This window comes from Arachis duranensis, chromosome 6 (assembly GCF_000817695.3).
Source record: "Arachis duranensis cultivar V14167 chromosome 6, aradu.V14167.gnm2.J7QH, whole genome shotgun sequence".
NCBI lineage: Eukaryota > Viridiplantae > Streptophyta > Magnoliopsida > Fabales > Fabaceae > Arachis > Arachis duranensis.
Window position 1 is genome coordinate 4,848,476 of NC_029777.3, and position 19,943 is coordinate 4,868,418.

The 19,943-nt window shown below is 34.8% G+C and overlaps 3 protein-coding genes across 6 annotated transcripts in view; all 3 read left to right on the forward strand.

The window, feature by feature from the left end:
• LOC107492121 (probable linoleate 9S-lipoxygenase 5) overlaps positions 1-5,434 on the forward strand; it is a 6,817-nt gene extending 1,383 nt beyond the window's left edge. Inside the window, exons 2-9 of the mRNA XM_016113098.3 lie at positions 1,422-1,714; positions 1,790-2,033; positions 2,740-3,078; positions 3,155-3,240; positions 3,473-3,580; positions 3,664-3,971; positions 4,056-4,319; positions 4,523-5,434. Of these exons, the coding sequence (XP_015968584.1) occupies positions 1,422-1,714; positions 1,790-2,033; positions 2,740-3,078; positions 3,155-3,240; positions 3,473-3,580; positions 3,664-3,971; positions 4,056-4,319; positions 4,523-5,276 (2,396 nt within the window). The 3' untranslated portion in view covers positions 5,277-5,434. The remainder of the gene's footprint in view (positions 1-1,421; positions 1,715-1,789; positions 2,034-2,739; positions 3,079-3,154; positions 3,241-3,472; positions 3,581-3,663; positions 3,972-4,055; positions 4,320-4,522) is intronic.
• A 1,093-nt stretch (positions 5,435-6,527) lies between these two features.
• On the forward strand, positions 6,528-8,222 carry LOC127739759 (DNA polymerase zeta catalytic subunit). The gene is made up of 7 exons (XM_052262822.1): positions 6,528-6,786; positions 6,907-6,989; positions 7,187-7,244; positions 7,428-7,477; positions 7,611-7,723; positions 7,865-7,907; positions 8,023-8,222. The coding sequence occupies exons 1-7, from the start codon at positions 6,675-6,677 to the stop codon at positions 8,107-8,109; spliced, it is 546 nt and encodes a 181-aa protein (XP_052118782.1). The 5' UTR covers positions 6,528-6,674; the 3' UTR covers positions 8,110-8,222.
• Positions 8,223-8,224: 2 nt separating this feature from the next.
• On the forward strand, positions 8,225-18,689 carry LOC107492122 (DNA polymerase zeta catalytic subunit). 4 transcript variants are annotated; one of them, XM_052262818.1, is made up of 17 exons: positions 8,225-8,265; positions 8,380-8,547; positions 8,683-8,774; positions 8,853-9,031; positions 9,113-9,257; positions 9,510-11,001; positions 12,210-12,431; positions 12,746-13,041; positions 13,331-13,473; positions 13,599-14,190; positions 14,525-14,671; positions 15,020-15,295; positions 15,769-15,876; positions 16,159-16,364; positions 17,252-17,555; positions 17,673-18,284; positions 18,499-18,689. In XM_052262818.1, exons 2-17 carry the CDS (start codon positions 8,412-8,414, stop codon positions 18,670-18,672), a joined length of 5,124 nt encoding a protein of 1,707 aa, XP_052118778.1. In that variant the 5' UTR covers positions 8,225-8,265; positions 8,380-8,411; the 3' UTR covers positions 18,673-18,689. The 4 variants fall into 4 exon arrangements, with proteins under 4 accessions (XP_052118778.1, XP_052118781.1, XP_052118780.1 ...); XM_052262821.1 differs by lacking the exon at positions 15,020-15,295 and having other exon boundaries at positions 8,227-8,265; positions 8,376-8,547; XM_052262820.1 differs by lacking the exon at positions 8,225-8,265 and having other exon boundaries at positions 8,413-8,596.
• The last annotated feature ends 1,254 nt before the right edge of the window (positions 18,690-19,943 follow it).

Below are 19,943 nucleotides of genomic sequence, written 5' to 3' on the forward strand. Positions count from 1 at the left end.
ATGTTAACAAAAAACAAAATGACCTATTTATTGTATAAATAATTATTTAAAAAATAAATATAATTAAATGATTGTAGTCAAAATTAAACTAACATACTAATGTATTGTGTTTATATTATTTTTATAAAAAATTACTAATTAAAAATTATTAAATAATTTAATATATTTAACTAAATAATTTTCTAAGTATTTTCAACTAATCTCACATAACACCATAAAATAAACGAAGTTGTTAAGTGGCTAGAAAAACACAAATGAATAAAGGTAGTCGTATTTGTTACACTTACTCCGTTATTCACATTCTGTCCTGTGTGCAACAATTGTGACACTTATTCTTTTTAATGATTTTTCTGGGGTCAATGTGAATATAAAAAATATTTTCTCCTTCCGGGAAAGCCATAGGAAGCACCCTCTTTTTTTCCTTTTCTTTTCCCCTTCAAACCACCATACTTCGTTTTGAAGATTGGTTGCTTTTTGCCAAATAAAGAAGAAGGAGATGAAGATGCTGACGTGTTATATGAAACAAAAGTTTATTCTTTAATTGCTGGTCAACGTAGAATTTTTGTCTTGGTCTTGCGAAAGAAACAAAATCATTTTGTTTTGGTCCTGTGAAATAGTCAATGGGCCAAGTCCAACTATGACTCAGTGCCTTGTTTGTTTGCTTAACTAAATCATAATTGAAGAGTCCATATAAATTCAGACTCAATAATAAGAGAGTAAAAAGTAAAAACATTATATACCAAAAAATAAAATAAAATAAAAGAGTAAAAATCTTGCCTTAAAAAAAGATTTTATGATATTTGTTATGGACTTAATTTTAATGCATTATTAATATAAAATATTAATGCATTATTTCACGTAAAGTTCATAACTAAAAGCCGTTAGATGATTTGACTAAATTTTCATCTATAGGTTCTCAACTATCAACTTCACGTGAAGTTAAAGTTAATTGCACCTGAATTTTCACCTTTACATAATTATTAGATGCACACATAAAATTATTTTACACTGACAATGTATTAAAATTAAATTTATTTTTTATTTATAAAAGATCTTATGAAAAAAATTTATTCAAATCAAATATTTTCAATTTTCATAAGAATGTTTCATTTATTAAATTGTAATCATATTATGTATACACAAAAAATAACCACCAAATTAATTATTAGAATAAAATACATTATGAAATCTAAAATAAAAGTAGATTAAATAATATATATTTTTTGGTGAAAGATTAAATAATATATATATATATATAGTATTTTTAAAATATATAGTATGCAATATAGTATTTTTTTATTAAAATATATACATAGACTTTTTTTATACGATGACTATATGTGCTCAATTAGAAATGATATATTTTTTATCTTGATAAAAAAAAACTAATGGAATTATTATTACAATTGTAAATATTGAAGAGAATGCATTGAAAGAAGGAACACTTGGGAAGGAAGCATATTTGGAAGATTGGATTACAACATTCACACCCTTAACAGCAGGAGAAACAGCATTCAAAGTTACATTTGATTGGGATGAAGATATAGGAACACCTGGTGCATTCTTAATTAGAAATCATCATCACAGTGAGTTCTATCTAAGAAGCTTGACACTTGAAAATGTTCCAGGCCATGGTACTATCCACTTTATTTGCAACTCTTGGGTCTACCCTTCTGATAAATATGAAAAGGATCGCATTTTCTTCAGCAACAAGGTACCATAGTTACAACTATAATGTTATATTCAAATAAGTATTGTGGTGTTGATGTTTTTATTGTTATTGTTTCAGACATACCTTCCAAATGAAACACCAAAGGCACTTGTTAAGTATAGGGAAGAAGAACTTGAATGCTTAAGAGGACATGATGAAAAAGGGAAGCTTCAAGAATGGGACAGAGTTTATGATTATGCATATTACAATGATTTGGGGAACCCAGATAAAGGTTCAGAATATGCTCGTCCTGTTCTAGGAGGTTCTAGTAAATATCCATACCCTAGAAGAGGAAGAACTGGTAGACCACCCAGTTCATCAGGTTATGCTTCTCTATTGCTTTTGTTTGTTTTCCCTTTAAATTTAAAATGTAGTTATTTTGTTAATATTATGTAATTAGATGTATGTGAAAAAATGTTTGACATCGTACATCAAAATTAAATTCTTTTCTTAATCCATTATTTTAGCAACAAAAAATCTTTTGTCCTCTTAGGTAGGGTTTGTTTTGAGGTATTGAGACAGAGACAAAGAGACTGAGACTCAGTATCATGTTCGTTGGTTCAGAGACTGATACTAAAATTTCTGTCTCTGCTCCTAAAATTTCAGTATTTCAGTACCTCTAAAAAATAAGGACACAGAAGACTAAAATTTTTAGAGATGGAGACTGAAACTTTAATAATATTTTATACTTAAAATATCCTCATTTCAATTAATTAATTCCAATTTTACCCTTTGTACAAATTAAATTAGAATTTCATTTTTGTTTCAATTTCTGTTTTCCACTTTGTACCAAACAGAATACTGAGAGTTATTTCAGTCTCTGTCTCTTAGTCTCTGTCTCATAGTCTCAGTCTTTCTGTCTCTATCTCTCCACCAAACGCTACCTTTGTGAATATAAAGTAGTTTCTATTTGGAGACATAAAATTTTTGTTATCTATGTATCTATATTTATGTCCTATATAGCTTCAAATACTTATTGAAATATTTTTGTTAACATTTGGTTTTTAATTATGTTGTTATGTTAGCAGATGTTAATACTGAGAGTAGATTGAATCTTTTGCTGAGCTTGGACATTTATGTTCCAAGGGATGAAAGATTTGGCCACCTGAAAATGGCAGATTTTCTTGCTTATGCATTGAAAGCCATAGTTCAAGTCCTGAAACCTGAGTTGGAATCTTTATTTGACAAAACTCCAAACGAGTTTGATAGCTTGGAAGATGTACTTAAAATCTATGAAGGTGGGATTAAAGTTCCTGAGGGCATACTTAAGGACATTAGAGATAACATCCCTTTAGAGATGCTCAAAGAAATTCTCAATTCTGATGGTGGAGGCTTCCTTGAATATCCCATGCCTCAAGTCATTCAAGGTATCTTTGTAGAAACCATGCATTTTGTAAATCATTTCTAGAAAATGTTGTTGACATTCTTAATGATTTGGTGCAGCGGATAAGTCTGCATGGAGAACTGATGAAGAATTTGCAAGAGAAATGCTAGCTGGTGTAAACCCTGTCAATATTCGTTGCCTCCAAGTAAGTTATGGTTAATTGTAGGGTGGAAACTCAGGTGCAGTTAATTTTACGTAAAGTTGATAATTGAGAGCCGTTAGATGAAAATTTAGTCAAATCAGTTAAGTCATTTAACGGCTCTTAACTATCAATTTCACGTGAAGTTAACTGCACATGAGTTTTCACCTAATTGTAGTGTATGGTTAATTGACTATTATTTTCATTTAGTATTGTAATGATGAGAAATTAATTGCAGGAATTTCCACCAACATCCAAGCTAGACCCTAAAATCTATGGTAATCAAAACAGTACAATAAGGAAGGAAAACATAGAAAACAACCTAAATGGACTCACTGTTGATGAGGTATTTTTGTGAATATTGCAACACTTTTTTCTTTGATACTCATATTCACATTATAATTTTTGCTTTTTAAATTGGTTAAATAGGCAATTAAGCAAAAGAAGCTATTCATATTGGATCACCATGATACATTAATGCCATATGTGAGGAGGATTAATGACAACACTTCTACAAAGCTTTATGCCAGCAGAACAGTTCTTTTCTTGCAAAATAATGGGACTTTGAAGCCATTGGCCATTGAATTGAGTTTGCCTCATCCTGAAGGAGATGAATATGGTGCCATTAGTAAAGTTTACACACCTGCAGAGCAAGGTGTTGAAAATTCCATTTGGCAATTAGCCAAAGCTTATGTAGCAGTAAATGACTCAGGCAATCATCAACTTATTAGTCACTGGTATAAAATAACTTTACCAAGTAAATCAAACACAAAAAAATAGTTCATTCAGGTCAAATTCTGATATATGTTCATGTTTCATAGGTTGCATACTCATGCAGTGATCGAGCCATTCGTTATAGCTACAAATAGACGGCTCAGCGTGCTTCACCCTATTTACAAACTTTTGCAGCCTCACTTTCGCGACACCATGAATATAAATGCGCTTGCGCGACAAATCCTCATCAATGCTGGTGGTATTCTAGAGTTAACAGTCTTTCCAGCCAAGTATTCTATGGAGATGTCATCTGTTCTTTACAAGGATTGGGTCTTTCCTGAGCAAGCACTACCAGCAGATCTTCTTAAAAGGTATGAATGTGTTTGAAATCATTATAGAATTAACCTAACATTTTAGTGAAACCAAATGCATTGAGATGTGGATCAAGCTTCTCTAAAGTGAGGAAGCAGTAAAGTATGAAACTGAGAGTCTAATCATCCTTAAATCAAAGTTGCTTACTTTACAAGTCTCTTCACTTTAGAAGATCCTAACTAGTTGTTACCATTTCTTTCAGAGGAATAGCTGTTGAAGATTCAAGAGCTCCACATGGCCTTAGACTAGTGATTGAGGATTACCCTTATGCAGTTGATGGACTAGAGATTTGGTTTGCCATCAAGACATGGGTGGAGGACTATTGTTCCTTCTACTACAAGGCGGACGAGACGGTTAAGGAAGACGAAGAGCTTCAATCTTGGTGGAAGGAACTAAAATCAGAGGGTCATGGTGACAAGAAAGATGAGGCTTGGTGGCCAAAGATGCAAACTCGCGACGACCTCATCGAAGTTTGCACCATTGTTATATGGATTGCTTCAGCACTCCATGCTGCAGTTAACTTTGGACAGTACCCTTATGCAGGTTACCTTCCGAACCGGCCAACCATAAGCAGAAGATTCATGCCAGAGGAAGGAACAGAAGAATATGATGAACTTGTGGAGAATCCTGAGAAGGCTTTTCTTAAGACAATCACAGCACAGTTACAAACTCTTCTTGGTATCTCATTGATAGAGATATTGTCTAGGCATTCATCTGATGAAGTGTATCTTGGACAAAGAGATTCTCCTAACTGGACAAGTGATTTGGAGGCATTAGAAGCCTTTGAGAAATTTGGAAGAAAACTAGCAGAGATTGAGAAGAGAATTGTGAGCATGAACAATGATGAGAAACTGAAGAACAGAGTTGGACCTGTTAAGGTGCCATACACATTGCTTTATCCAACAAGTGAAGGTGGATTAACAGGCAAGGGAATTCCTAACAGTGTCTCCATTTGATAGGATTCCCTACTCTCTTTTGCTTTTGCTAGTTCCATGTATAAATATATATATGATTTAATTCTATTGATTATGTATTTATGTGATCATCCAATGTACAGTTTTTTTGGATTGAAATAAACAAGTAAATATTTAAATATGAATTTAATTTTGATAAACCGTGTAACTCGTAGACACATGCATCCAATTATTTGACCACACAATAACAAAAATAATTATTTTTTTATTGACTACGTGAATAATCTTTCAAAAGAATAAATATAATCGAACGATTATGTAAAACGTTTTACGCATCAAAATTAAACTCTTTAAATATATTTTTAAATAAAACAATCATAAATTAAAATAGCCAAATTTATCATACTAGAATAAATTTTTTTCCAACAGCATAATTAGATATTTTTTATGTTCACCAAATTAGATCGATTAATGATTAATTTTTTGCAAAAAATATTTCATATATATTAAAATCATCACTAAATTAAACACTATTAATCGATTTGAGTTGATTTAGTGATTAGCACACTAGTCCGCTTAAGTAAGTGTTGGAAGTTCGAATCCCTTTTCGTGCATACAATAATCTATTAGTCAACAACAAATCCTATAAAACTGATCCGTGACGGATCAATCGAAATGAACAATATCGTAAAAAACCAAAAGAATTAAAAAATAACAAAATAAATACTATGTAGTTGCATATATTTATAATTCGTCAACGAATAATCAAACTTGTTTAAAATAATATAACAACAAATTCATGAGATAATAAATACATATGTTGATACATAATAAAATTAATAATTGATTTTTGGTATATAAATATTGTGTTGAATTTATTTTTGTTATCAATGATATTTTCTATTCTGACAGACTAAAAATTTATTTGTTGTAGATCTAAATTCTAATCTTTAAGAGAAATAAATTGACCACTTGACTAAACCAATTTTATTTCCAAAATCTAAATTTGTCTCATCTCATGCTTAACTATTTTGGGCTGAAATTGGCCCAATGAACTGTTCAGTTCTGCTGCTTAGAAAAAGAGGGAGAGCATATTGGAGAAGCTTTTAAAAGTGGAAACTTTGTTTGCCTCACATAGAGCTGCGTAGGTTCAAATTTTCATGAAGGAATTTGGAATCATTTGTGTGTACCGTGTAGTGTGTAAGTGTGTTGTGTGAATATGTAATACATAGGCTAATGTCTAAGATTAGAAGTTATCCAATCCACTTCACCAAAAAAAATAAAACCTCGTGACCTTGTATTCTAGTAATCTAGTGTATTCTAACTTCTAACCGCCAAAATAATAAATGAACCAAAAGGTTTTCCCTCGCTCGCTCGTCATTTGGTGAATGCGTTCTTCGTCTTTTGGAGAAGAATTTTTCAAACGAACAAAAGAAGAAAATGACGGATTCGCAGTCCAATTCAGAGATTTTCAGTGTTCGGATTGTCTCCATCGACTATTACATGGCTCCGCCGATCCAAGGCGCCGATATCTGTTACAGCAGCTTCCACGGTACGTACCAAAGCCACAACGAATTTTAGGGTTCACTCTGTGTTTCAAATTTTCATAGCATCTGTTTCGTTCTCATAAAATAGTTGACTTTCTTTCGCTGTTTGAATTTTGTGAACTAAGGGGGAAAAGTGAAGGAGGTTCCTGTTATAAGAGTGTATGGTTCTACTCCTTCAGGCCAGAAGACTTGCTTGCACATTCACCGAGTAAGAAACCGGATTTACATAATTAAGTTTCATGTTTAGTCCCATTTCACTACTGAGTGCAATTGCTGCCAATTTTGCTATTTCAAATTAACGTGTTTATTTTTCAGGCTTTACCGTTGTTTCTGTTTTTTTGTACTTTATGATACGTTCGGATTATATTTTGAATTCGAATTGAGTATTCGTATATATGTTTGTAGGCCTTGCCATATATGTATGTGCCATGTTCGGATATACCACTTCAACCAGACCAAGAAGGTGATGGCAAATTAACAATTTGTGTATTTAGTGCTCCCAGTTTAGTGTGTTTGTGTGTATGTTTCAAGGTCAATTTCAAGCATCTGGATGATGCTTTTGATATATCGAATGATCTCCAACATTTGTGCTCCCAAAAAATAGTGACTTAATTCTTGGAATGCAATTTTTTATGGTATTGCACAGGTGATGCATACACGTATAAGGTTGCTGCTTCTCTTGAGAAAGCCTTGCAGGTATTACTGTATGTGTTAGGATTAGGATTAGTTTAAAACTCTCAAATTTAGTCCTTCATTTTAGTGCTAGTGTTTATATATATAGTCTTATATAAATATGTGACATAATTGAGCTTCATTTCAACTCCTGCAGCTTAAAGGCAGTGCTGGTTCAACAAGGCAGCATGTGCATGGCTGCAGCCTTGTACGAGCAAGAAGATTCTATGGTTACCACTCGTTTGAGGAGTTATTTGTTAAGATATACCTGTATCCAAATAATTTTTATTTATTTGTTTTCCTTTTACATGTTTTCACATGCATAGTTTCATGGCATGCATATGCCACATACTTAAATTATGAGAAGCCGTCGTAGAAAAAAAAACAGGGAAGCCTTAACTGGAGGTTAAGATATTATCCGCAAGATGTCTCCCATGCTGCTAATCTTCTCTTGGTATAATCTCAGGATACAAAGAATTTTGTCTGTTAATGCAAAGTATTTTTGAAACTAGTATACATTAGTTTGATGATACGGAGAATTAACTTTCATGTTGACTTTTCCTTTCCAGGCTGGTGCTGTTCTTGACAAATGTTTACAACCTCATGAATCACATATTCCCTATATTCTTCAGTTTTTGGTATGTTCTTTCATATGAATTGTTATAACTTGGTAGGCTTACCTAAACATGACAAAATATTTATCTTCTTAAATTAAGTCGGTTCTGTTGCTTATATGGCTTTAATGCTTTAATCATAACCACATATTTATCTTCTGTCACAAGAAATCAAGTATTTATAGCGAGCACATAATGGTGAATTGAAATTCTTAAGTTGTCAAAATGCCCTTGTTTACCTACTAATTGTTGCCTGGTTTGTTGATATATTTCCATATTTATGTTTGATTTCATAATCTTTTCATTAGGCAGACTCAGGTGCTGATGTATGTTTGGAGTCAAAGATGTGGATATCTTCCACTGTCCCATCTGATTGGATGTGGTCACCTGCCGATGACTTTGGTGCTTCATCAAACAATAAGCCTTACTGCCCTAAAAGGCAAAGCACATCTGAGCTTGAAGGAGATGCTTCTGTAGATGGTTTGTTTGGTTTCTTGGCCATACTAACACTTTCAAACTCAAAATGCACGTACACACCTACACTTGAATATGTACCGCTTTCTTCTGCTACTGCTTTCTCTGCTGATTCTAATGATATATACTGTGTTCTGGCAGAGATTCTTAATCAGCAATTTATAATGTATTCATCTCTCTCACAAACATGCTCGGATGTGAAAATGGTTCAATCACTTGTACCTATATGGGAGGTAAATGATCAATCTCTCCTCCTATTTTGCATGTTATGTTGTCTAAATTTTAGCTAAATCAATTGACTTATGTTACAGGAACAGCAGAAAAGGACTGGAGTTAATGAGGCTACTATGCCTCCTGATCCTGGAAAACCACTTCCAGAAGATGTTATGAAGCTTCTTTCAGCTGGTATTGACTTTGAGAAAAGACTTATTGAATTGTGTAACATAGCTGGAACCACTGTGTCTTTAACTCCTTCTCAGAAAGAATTAAGGTTTGTCATGATGAAAATTTTGGTTAATCTCACATGTGAATCCTGATGATGCTGATGGAGAACACTTGAATTGTTTTGCAGAGAAACAGACATAATAGGCTCAGCATCACCACCATGTTCATTAAATGATGCCAAAATACACGAAGATGGGGGTGATAACAGCTTCAGTTTGTTGCCTGTGGGCAAAATGCATTCATCTGAAATAATTGGATCGTCGGACATAAAGGCAAGGAGTCATCCATGATTTTCTTCTACAAATAAATTGACATTATTATTCTCACCCTTCATTTTGAGAAGATAAGATTTAGGAGTTGGGAAAAGGCTTTGTTGTGCTGTTGTTTTATCTCAAAAGTATTCTTTGATTTATATCTATTTGATTGAATGGTGCTGAAGGGATAGATATGTTCAACCTTTTTTTTCCCCAAACAATCTACTCTATTGGTATTATGTCATGCATTTTCCATATTCTACTCTTTAGGCTGCAGAAAGGGAAGCCCAACATCTTCTCAAGTGGCTTGCAACTTCTCAAGCTGCAGAAGATATTAACTCTGATGATGAACTTGTTTGTGAAATGATGCTGAGTCCCCAGCTACCAGATGCAACGATTGATAAACTGCTGGAGAAAGTTAATATGCAATATGAGAGTGAGTCGCAAAAAGAATGTCAGGATATTCTAGATTCAGTTGATGATATGCTTGAGTTGAAGTTTTCTAAGCAAAAGCCTTGTCGTTCAATTGATCATGGTGATCCTATTGAAGTGTCAACTGAGAGTATAATACCCCAAGTTGATGGTTCAGCTGATGATGAATATTCAATTCCATTTGCTAGTTTGGCTGAAACCTCTTCTGCAGCAGAGAGAAATAGTGAATCCAGAAGGCTGTCTGAGTACCATGTCATGCACAGCACTGATACAGCCGTAGTTAGTAAAGATAAGAGGAGTAAGCAATGGGGGTCTTTGCCTTTTTCAGTGGCTGATAAGGTTAACTGCAAAGGAGAACAAGCTATAATGCAAGTGACTTGCCCATTTGAAAGTCAAAGTGGAGATTCTACTGATTCTGATAATGGGGTTAGAAAGAGTGCCCGTATTACAAGAAATGTGGGCAGAACTGTTTCAGAATCAAAACAACAGAGATTTGTTAACTGCTCTTTGCGGGACTTGATGAGGCGGAAGCGATCCTTTCGAGTTGAACAAACTGAATGCGATTCTGGAACAACTAAAAAGCTTGTTTTGGACAGACATGAGGGATCCAATATCTGCCTTTGGAAAAAACGAATGGATTTGAGCACAATTCAAACCAACGAGGAAGAAACAAAACTCCTGAAAAATTGTGATCTTAAACTGAGCAATCATGATAATTTAGTGAGTCGGAAACTGCCACTTCCAGATGGTAAGGATAGTTTCTTACAGGATGATATGCAAAGCGATGAATGTTTTTCTGAAAATGAAATGGAGGCTCCAGAAGCAAGTGATCTGTTTAGGACTTCTGGAAATCAAGGTTCTTTAGTGTATATGCCAAATCCCTTTCCAGATGTTCAGTTAATGAGAACAGATACCAATTATAAAATCATAACTCCTGAGAGGTGTCAACAAACTTATTCTGCATCTTCAAGCAGTGTACAGAACTTATCCATTGATAATAAAGTGTTATGCAAGCCTAATTGCACGAATCAGGATTCTCATGGCAGCATATCTTTTGCACAAGAAAGCCAAATTCCAGCAAGTCACACACGAGTGTTGCTTAATGAGAGAGTTGATAATAAAAAACATGGTGTAAATTTACTGGGTGAGAAGAATATTGTCTCAGAGTCTATTGATGATGACTTGAAGGATAAACACATGGAATTAACTGAAGTAAGTGTAGCTAAGGAAACCTGCTCAACTGACAAGAATCTTGAAAATCTTTTACCCTTGCCAACCATGCCTGATTCCCATTTACATTTGGATGAGGAAAGCTGTGATGAAATGTCAGGTTGTAACCTTACCTCCTTTAGCCTTGCATGTTCTTTTTGCCCCCTGCATTTACTTTTTTATTCTATTTCCGTCATATACATTGTGGTGAATCCTTTTTCATGTCTATTGGTAAACAAGAGAACCTCTGATGACCTAGTTTGTGTGTTAATATACTCACTATTAATCAGCCATCATTTATTAGGTGGCTATGTCATTTACTTTTTTATTCTATTTCCGTCATATACATTGTGCTGAATCCTTTTTCATGTCTATTGCCTATTGGTAAACAAGAGAACCTCTGATGACTTAGTTTGTGTGTTAATATACTCACTATTAATCAGCCATCATTTATTAGGTGGGTATGTCATTTTCCTTATCCTTAAGATATATACATTTTGGCAAAATATCATGTTAAGTATCTAAGGAAAGTGGGAAACCACACCTTAAAAGCTAGCTGATAAGGAGGAAGAACCACTCTCCTTATATACAACATCAAGCATCCCATACTACCTGATGTGGGACTTTTGAGCACCCCATAATACTCAAGTCCCTAACAATACACCGTCCCTGGAGAGCCGAGGTCCACGGCGGCTTCACTCTATCGGCACTGACCCAACGGTAGCCACTTTGCCACCAGCTATCAGTATTCGGTATTCGGTATTCACCTTAATCCAACCTATAGATAGCCCTTTCCATTATACCGAAGTCTCTAACAATACACCGACCCTGGAGAGCCGACGTCCACGGCAGCTTCACTCTATCGACACTGACCCAAGGGTAGCCACTTTGCCACTGGCTATCAATATTCGGTATTCACCTTAATGCAGCCTATAGGTAGCCCTTTCCATGGCGCTAACAACCACATTCTGATACCATTGTTAAGTATCTAAGGAAAGTGAGAAACCACACCTTAAAAGCTAGCTGATGAGATGGAAGAACCACTCTCCTTATATACAACTTCAAGCATCCCATACTACCTGACGTGGGACTTTTGAGCACCCCATAAACCCAAGTCCCTAACATATCATCCCTATGAAGTATGTTGATCTAATGGAAAGTGAGGCAATTTTTGCAATCTCTAGACTCAATTCTTGTTTAAAACATTCCATGTAGTGTGACAGATTGGTTGTTATTGACTTTATTATGTTGTTTCTTCTTCCATTTTCTAGTATGATCGTTTGGGTTGTGTGATTAAATTTCTGACTAGATTTTGTTTATTTCATCAAGGGAATGCTCTGGATGTTTTTCTTCCCATTTCCACAAAGGATTCCCAGAAAGAGATGAAGACTTGGAATAAATATGTTGCAATTAAAGCTCCTCGATCTCATGGGAAAAAGGATGTTGCTATCCACTATCAAAATGATGGCTCTCACGTATACGTGCTTACACCTAATATTTTGCCTCCGTCTGTAACCAGTGTGCAGAGATGGCTATCTCTAGATGAGAGAGGTAAATAACTATATACTAAATGTCCAAAAGAGCATTTCGTAGATGACAAATGACTTTCTCTTTTACCTGTCTTATTTGCTTATTAAAATATAGTAATGAAAAGAATGAAACCCTCACATATGAAGCTATACCTTTTTTATTCTTTTTAAAGAATCAATTTAAGTATTCAAAGAGAGATATAAGTGATTAAATGGAAATCTTTTTGGAATTTTGTTGATTTTTCTTTACCCTGTTGGTTGTAATGAATATGACAAGCGTACACTATATACCTTTTCTAATCGTGCTAATTTATGCTTGACTTGGGCATATTTCAGATCACACAAGTCAAGAAACTGAAGTAGAGGCCAAGGATGTGCCTGAACACACTTCGGGACCTACTCTCCAGCCAAAGCTTTATGATGATAGTAGTGCAGAAAAGAAACCAGTTAAACCATCATGCAATAATGAAGGACAAACAGAAAGAGTGAAGGCAAGTGCAGATGGTTCACAGGATAATTCACAGATATCAGGCCCTATGAGGAAATCAAATTCTACCCCTCTGAGTCAAATTGGCTTTCGAGACCCTTCAAGTGTTGGATGTGGACAGCAATTGACATTACTCAGTATAGAGGTACCTGGATAATGTTTTTCTTAAAATTTTTATACATGCAAAGTCATGTAGACTTTTGTCGAGAGTTCTTTGTTGTCTCTGGAATCTGCATGCTGGATTCTGATCTGAACAGTTTAATTTGGTATACGGATCTCAAATTAACTTGTTCCTACAATTCAGTGAGATTTAGATACGTAACTTATTCCTATACACAAGCATTAAATTGGTCAATCACTGGTTATGCTTTAAATGAGATGGGCATGATAAACAACCATATTAGCTGACTTAGTTTTTGCATCAACATCGGTAGGTCCTTGCTGAATCAAGAGCAGACCTTTTACCTGACCCTCAGTTTGACGCTATCAACATTGTAGCTCTTGGTTTTCAGAATGATTGTGATTCTATTATTGAAGTTCTTGTTCTTTTGCATAATAAGTTTGAACCTTGTCAGAGGTATGATATTGTCTACTTTGTTTCATCCTTTACTCATTTCCTTTATTTTTAGTATTAGGTGACAGATTTTATACTCCATTATATTCTATATTTCTTTAAAATCATGTTTCTTCATTTGTTTTCAGAAGTTTTGATGGCTTAGTAGGCTGCAAAGTGTTGGTCTTTTCTGATGAAAAACACTTGTTAAAGGAGTTTATAAATATTGTCTCTTCATCTGACCCTGATATTTTGATGGGCTGGGATATTCAAGGGTATTCTCTTGGTTTCCTGGCAGAAAGGGCTTCACGCCTTGGTTTAGGATTACTTAACAGTTTGTCACGAACTCCATCTGATTCATCGGTTGCTTCTGAAGATGTGAAAATTTCCGGAAAAGGTATCTTGGAATTTGACGATCCTGATACTCCTAGTATAGATTGTTGTGTACAAGGAAGTTCAATAATTGAGGATGAATGGGGACGGACACATGCAAGTGGAGTTCATGTAGGTGGCAGAATTGTCCTTAATGTATGGCGGCTGATCCGCGGAGAAGTTAAGCTGAACTTATATTCAATTGAAGCTGTAGCTGAAGCTGTATTGAGGCGGAAAATTCCATTCTTTCACAACAAGGTGCTGACAAGATGGTTTTCAAGTGGTCCTGGACGAGCAAGATATCGGTGTATCAAATATGTTGTAGAAAGAACAAAGCTGAACCTTGAGATCTTAAACCAACTTGATATGGTATGGTAGCATGACAAGTTTAACTCCATTATGGGGTTGTTCTTGGTGAATATTTATATGCAGATAGATTGAGTACTTCTTTTTGGCTATTTTATTCTATTAGGAGTTTTATTTTTATCCTTGTTTGGGCATGCTAGAAATCTCAAAACATGTTTGCAATTTTAAGTTTCTTTTATAAAAGCTAATTGATGATGATACAGAAACAGATTCTGGTATATTTGTTAATCTATGGTTAGGATTACAGTTTCCAAAAATAAATTAGGTTTTATTTTTATGACTTTGGTTTCACTAGTTTGTAGTTTTTCCTTATGTCATATATATTTTTCTGCTGCAGGTGAATCGGACATCAGAACTTGCTCGTGTCTTTGGCATAGACTTTTTTTCTGTTCTATCACGTGGTTCACAATATCGGGTTGAATCCATGTTATTGAGGTTGGCCCATACACAAAACTATCTTGCTATCTCACCTGGAAATCAACAGGTCTGTATAAAATTTTCCATCCTCTTGTCAAATGTTTATGACTATTGTAAAAATGAGCAGATTCTGGAGGTCTTTTCTTCTAATTTTTTCAATGTTGAGTTGTTACTCATTCTACTTGTGTATTTCACTTGCCTTCCTAAAATGATGTGAATTGTGAGTTTGTAGTTTCTATGGTATCCATTTATTTGGTTTTGTATATTTTTGTTTTTCTATAATTTCTGTTGGATGATGTTCTATTAATTAGTAAATCTTATTTACTAAACTAGTTGCATTTTACACGTCTTCTATTGAATGCTGGTTTCTTTACTCAAATCCAAGGACTTGACTGCTCATTGTCGCCTCATTTAGGTTGCTTCTCAACCTGCCATGGAATGCCTGCCTCTAGTTATGGAACCCGAGTCAGGATTTTATTCTGATCCTGTTGTTGTATTTGACTTTCAATCTTTATATCCATCTATGATAATTGCATACAACCTTTGCTTTTGTACGTGTCTTGGCAAAGTTGTAGCTTCGAAGGCTAACACGCTTGGGGTCAGTTCATTTTCGCCAGAGCAACATGTTCTTCAGTATTTGAAAGATCAAATTTTGCTCACTCCAAATGGTGTTATGTTTGTACCTTCCAAGGTGATTCAATCGGTCTTTATGTTTCTATTGAGTAGACATGACCCAGTTTTCTTGACCTATTGACTTTTACATGTTTTTGGAGTCCTGGATTTAATTAATATTAAGAAACCTGCCTGATTTCGTCAGAACTGTAAATTGCAAATGATAGGGCTAGCTTATGATTAATTGATTATAGGAAATCCGTCTATATTTTTTCTAGAGATTTTGTGTATTAAACCACTGTGGCCTGTTTCCTTTATATTCCATTGCAAAATGAAGGAGTTTTGAACTTAATATCAATGAAGCTGAATGAATGACATTTACTTGATATAACTGTAAATTGCTTAATATTGCGGAATTACTTCTTGTTTAGTTGATCACTATGTGAGCGTTTTGTTCCATCACCTCCCCCTTCTTTTGTTTGACAAACTGTTATGGAAACATTTTCGCATAACTCATTTATATAGAGTATGAAATAACTTAATGTAATTCAGGTTCGCAGAGGTGTGCTTCCCCGCTTATTGGAAGAGATCTTGTCAACCAGAATAATGGTGAAACAAGCAATTAAAAAGTTGGCTCCCTCAGAGCAAGTGCTTCAGCGGGTATTATCTTGTGACTTGGATTTAATAACTCCTAGTTGTATATTTATTTAATACTACTAGTATAATAGTAAAGACAACAAAGATCATATTTTCAATCTGGAAATTTCTGAAAGATAAGTTTAGAAATTTAAAGATTATTTTCTAAATGAATGCATTTTAAATATTTTTGCCTTCATAAGTTACTTTGGGTATTTATTTGCATCTGACATCTGATTCAAAGATGTGGTTCTTCTGTATTCATTATGAGGAAGAAATCGCCAATTAGTACAATTTTTCTTTCAGATATTTAATGCAAGGCAGCTGGCATTGAAGCTCATATCCAATGTAACATATGGTTACACTGCTGCTGGATTTAGTGGTCGCATGCCTTGTGCAGAACTTGCAGACAGTATTGTTCAATGTGGCCGTAGTACACTGGAGAGGGCGATCTCATTTGTAAATCTACATGAAAAGTGGAATGCTAGAGTTATTTACGGAGATACTGATAGGTATCACTGTACAATCTACTATATATAAAGGGGATTGGGAGGGGTTTTGGTGCACAGATATTTTGTTATTTATAAGATTGGTACCTAAAGATCATTTATTAAGAGAACAAAGCACTTACCATCTTGATCAATTTATATTTATTATTATTACCACGATTTAATAAATAAATAAATGAGTGGATTAGTGTCTATTAATCCACTAGTATATCTAATTAGAGTTAATCATAATAACCTCTTTTGAGATTTGCCTAAATGATAATCAACTGTTCACATAGTGTTATACATTTATGTGGGACTGGAGGGAGTATAACATTCTTAAGTTATATATATCCTATTAGTATTTTAGTTCTAAAACATGGCTTCATTACGCTCTTTATGCTCATCACATTTTATGAGTTCTGGGTTAGCATTGCAAAGGGATTGGGTTCATGAGGTGCTCTTTGAGCTGATATATTTTTCTTTCCTCCTCTTTTTCCCTATTGTTTTCTTCATAGGTTTTTCACCTTTCTTTCCTTTTCTTATCGAACCTCCCCCCCCCCAAAACACACACAAGAAAAAAGAACCAGAAGTATTCTTTAACTATCTAAAATAACTGCTGAAATTCCCAAAGATATTCCCCATGACAATGAAATAGAAAACTATATATTATGCATGATTCCCCTCTGGCCCTGCGTCACTATATTGTGATTGTCCTCAGATGTTAAGAAAGATTTCTGTTAGTAACTGCATAATTGGAAATCAAGCTTTTTCATTTGTGAATTCTTATGTCTTTAGAACCTGTCTATTTCTCGGTGATTTGTGATTGTTATTTCTTTATGAAGAAATGATTAGTAAAGTATTAGGGCTGAAAAGAAAAACTGTTTGGTAAAGTTTCTGTCTTTCTGCAGTATGTTTGTCCTCCTTAAAGGACGCACTATCAAAGAATCTTTCCAAATTGGGAGTGAGATTGCTTCTGCTATCACTGCTATGAATCCTAGTCCTGTTACCCTGAAGATGGAGAAAGTTTATCAACCTTGTTTCCTCCTGACAAAGAAGCGATATGTTGGCTACAGTTATGAAAGCCCTGAACAAATCGAACCTGTTTTTGATGCTAAAGGTATTGAGACAATCCGCAGGGACACGTGTGGTGCAGTTGCAAAGATAATGGAACAGTCTTTGAGATTATTTTTTCAGCATCAGGATTTATTGGAGGTATAATGACATCAATGAGTTGGAACTCCGCTTTCAGTTATCCCATATTTTTAGTCTTAGGTAGTCTGAAGTCGGTGCAAATGCCATGGTTACAACCTTTTTGTTTGCTGCCTGCAGGTCAAATGTTACTTGCAACGTCAGTGGAAGAGGATACTTTCTGGAAGATTCTCCCTGAAAGATTTCGTCTTTGCAAAGGAGGTTCGTCTGGGTACCTACAGTGGAAGGATCTCTTCACTTCCTCCTGCTGCAATTGTGGCCACTAAGGCAATGAGATCTGATCGTAGGGCAGAACCACGATATGCTGAGAGAATACCTTATGTTGTAATCCATGGTGAGCCTGGAGCCCGCCTGTCTGATATGGTTGTGGATCCATTAGAAGTCTTGGCAATTGATTCTCCATTTAGAATAAATGATTTATATTACATTAACAAGCAAATAATACCAGCCTTGCAGCGTGTCTTTAGCCTTGTTGGCGCTGACCTGATCCAGTGGTTTTTAGAGATGCCCCGTCCTGTAAGGGAAGCATCTATAAAGAATAAGTTCTCTTCAAATTTTCAGAGAACCAGAATTGATTATTACTATCTCTCGAAACATTGTATAGTATGTGGGCAGTTGGTCCAGGCTTCAGCACGTTTGTGTAGTCAATGCTCCAAAAATGAAGCAGCTGCTGCAACAGCAGTGATTAGTAAAACTTCTAAGTTGGAGCAAGAGATGCAACATCTTGTTGCTGTAAGTATTTTTCTTTTAAATTTTCATCCTGTTGTGGTAATCCTTTTGAGATAGCATATTTGCATGTGGAAGAAATTGCTTGAAAATGAAAAGCTGCTGCGCCAATGTAGTTATAGTTCCTCTGAATTTTTGCTCCTTTCTATTAGTCCTCTAAATTTGATAAGTTTTACTTGTTATAGTTGTGATCATAGCTGTGGATTTCATTCTGTTATAGATATGTCACCACTGTGGCGGCGGTGATAGGCTTCTCGAAAGTGGGGTGAAGTGCACGTCCATTGCATGCACGGTGTTCTATGAGAGGCGGAAAGTTCAGAAAGAATTATTAGCTGCCACTGATGTCGCTGCAGAGAAAGGCTTCTATCCGAAATGCACGGTAGAATGGTTCTAATTTCTAAAAACTAAAAAGGTCGTTTCTATGTCCATTCCATGTAAACCCAAGAGAAACATGTACATTTGTTCTTTTTGTAATCACGGATTTGTAAAGCTCACGAAAGAATAAAATAACTCACGTCGATGGCTATGTCAGAGATGACATAGGAGTTGTTGTAATTTATGTCCTTTGTCTATCTGTACTTGCTCCACCTCTACTAGAGTGTTGAGTTCTTTCCAAAAAAAAATAAATAAATAAAATAAAATAACAATCAAATCGTACATTTATGTGCTTTTTACAATTCGTCGATGTTTTTGTTATGTCATTTGCTTAAGTTTTATATATTGCCTAGAAACAAGTCAAACAACCTCCAAATGGTTCTATTTAGTGCAACCTAACACCAACAAGCTCGTAGTGAATGATAGCATGATCGCATAAATTCTTATTAACGAAAATAACTGATTTTTACATTAATCCCATGAATTATTAAACGAATATAATTAGACAATTATATAAATATTTTATACTATAACAATAAATTAAACCAAGTTGGGTTGGTCTAATGATTAGTTTATTAGTCCGTTTAAGTAAGTGTTGAAAATTCAAATCCTATTTTGAGCATGTAGTAATCTATTAGCTAATGATAGATCTTTAAATGGAGCTCCGAAATCCTGTTTTGTGCATATAGCAATTTATTAGTCAATAACAAATCTTTAAATAGAGTTCTGATATGTGACAAATTAGTCATTAACTTGTCAGGTTGGATGAGTAAATAGTGGTCTCTGAGATTCACTCAATTATCCAATTTAGTCCTCGAGGTTCCAATTTTCTCATAGCGATCCTCCACATTCAGCTCCGAACACCATATTGGTCCTTAAGTTCATTTTCGGTGCTGACTTAGCTAGCGAAGTGCTGATGTGGCTATTCCTTGCCACGCTAAAAATTTCCAACGGCTAGATGATGTGGAAAGATTGCAATTGGACTCAATTTGGTCCCTATTCCATTATAAAACCCTAATTCATTCCCAATTTTTTAGATTGTGTTCCTCTTCTTCTTACTCTTCTTTTTCTTCCTCTTAATCGAAGCTTTCTGAAACTATGATGGGAGGTGGGAGCACGCAGGAGTTAATACTCGAAATGACCCCTAAAATTTGAGTTTCAATTCAATTTAGTCCTCCAATTTTCAATTGACTCAAATTATACTCTGAAACTTTAGGCGTAACTCAAGTTGGTCCCTCCATCCATTTCCATCACCGAAGAGATGACGTGGCACGATAAAATGACGCCGTT

Excerpts from the sequence above, each read along its gene's own strand:
- LOC127739759 (XM_052262822.1), top strand. The coding sequence starts at position 6,675 with ATGACGGATTCGCAGTCCAATTCAGAGATTTTCAGTGTTCGGATTGTC. Across the intron at positions 6,990-7,186 it reads CTTGCTTGCACATTCACCGA|GCCTTGCCATATATGTATGT; the intron begins GTAAGAAACCGG and ends ATATGTTTGTAG. Across the intron at positions 7,724-7,864 it reads TTATTTGTTAAGATATACCT|ATATTATCCGCAAGATGTCT; the intron begins GTATCCAAATAA and ends CTGGAGGTTAAG.
- LOC107492122 (XM_052262818.1), top strand. The coding sequence starts at position 8,412 with ATGTGGATATCTTCCACTGTCCCATCTGATTGGATGTGGTCACCTGCC. Across the intron at positions 8,548-8,682 it reads AGGAGATGCTTCTGTAGATG|AGATTCTTAATCAGCAATTT; the intron begins GTTTGTTTGGTT and ends GTGTTCTGGCAG. Across the intron at positions 13,474-13,598 it reads AAGTTTGAACCTTGTCAGAG|AAGTTTTGATGGCTTAGTAG; the intron begins GTATGATATTGT and ends ATTTGTTTTCAG.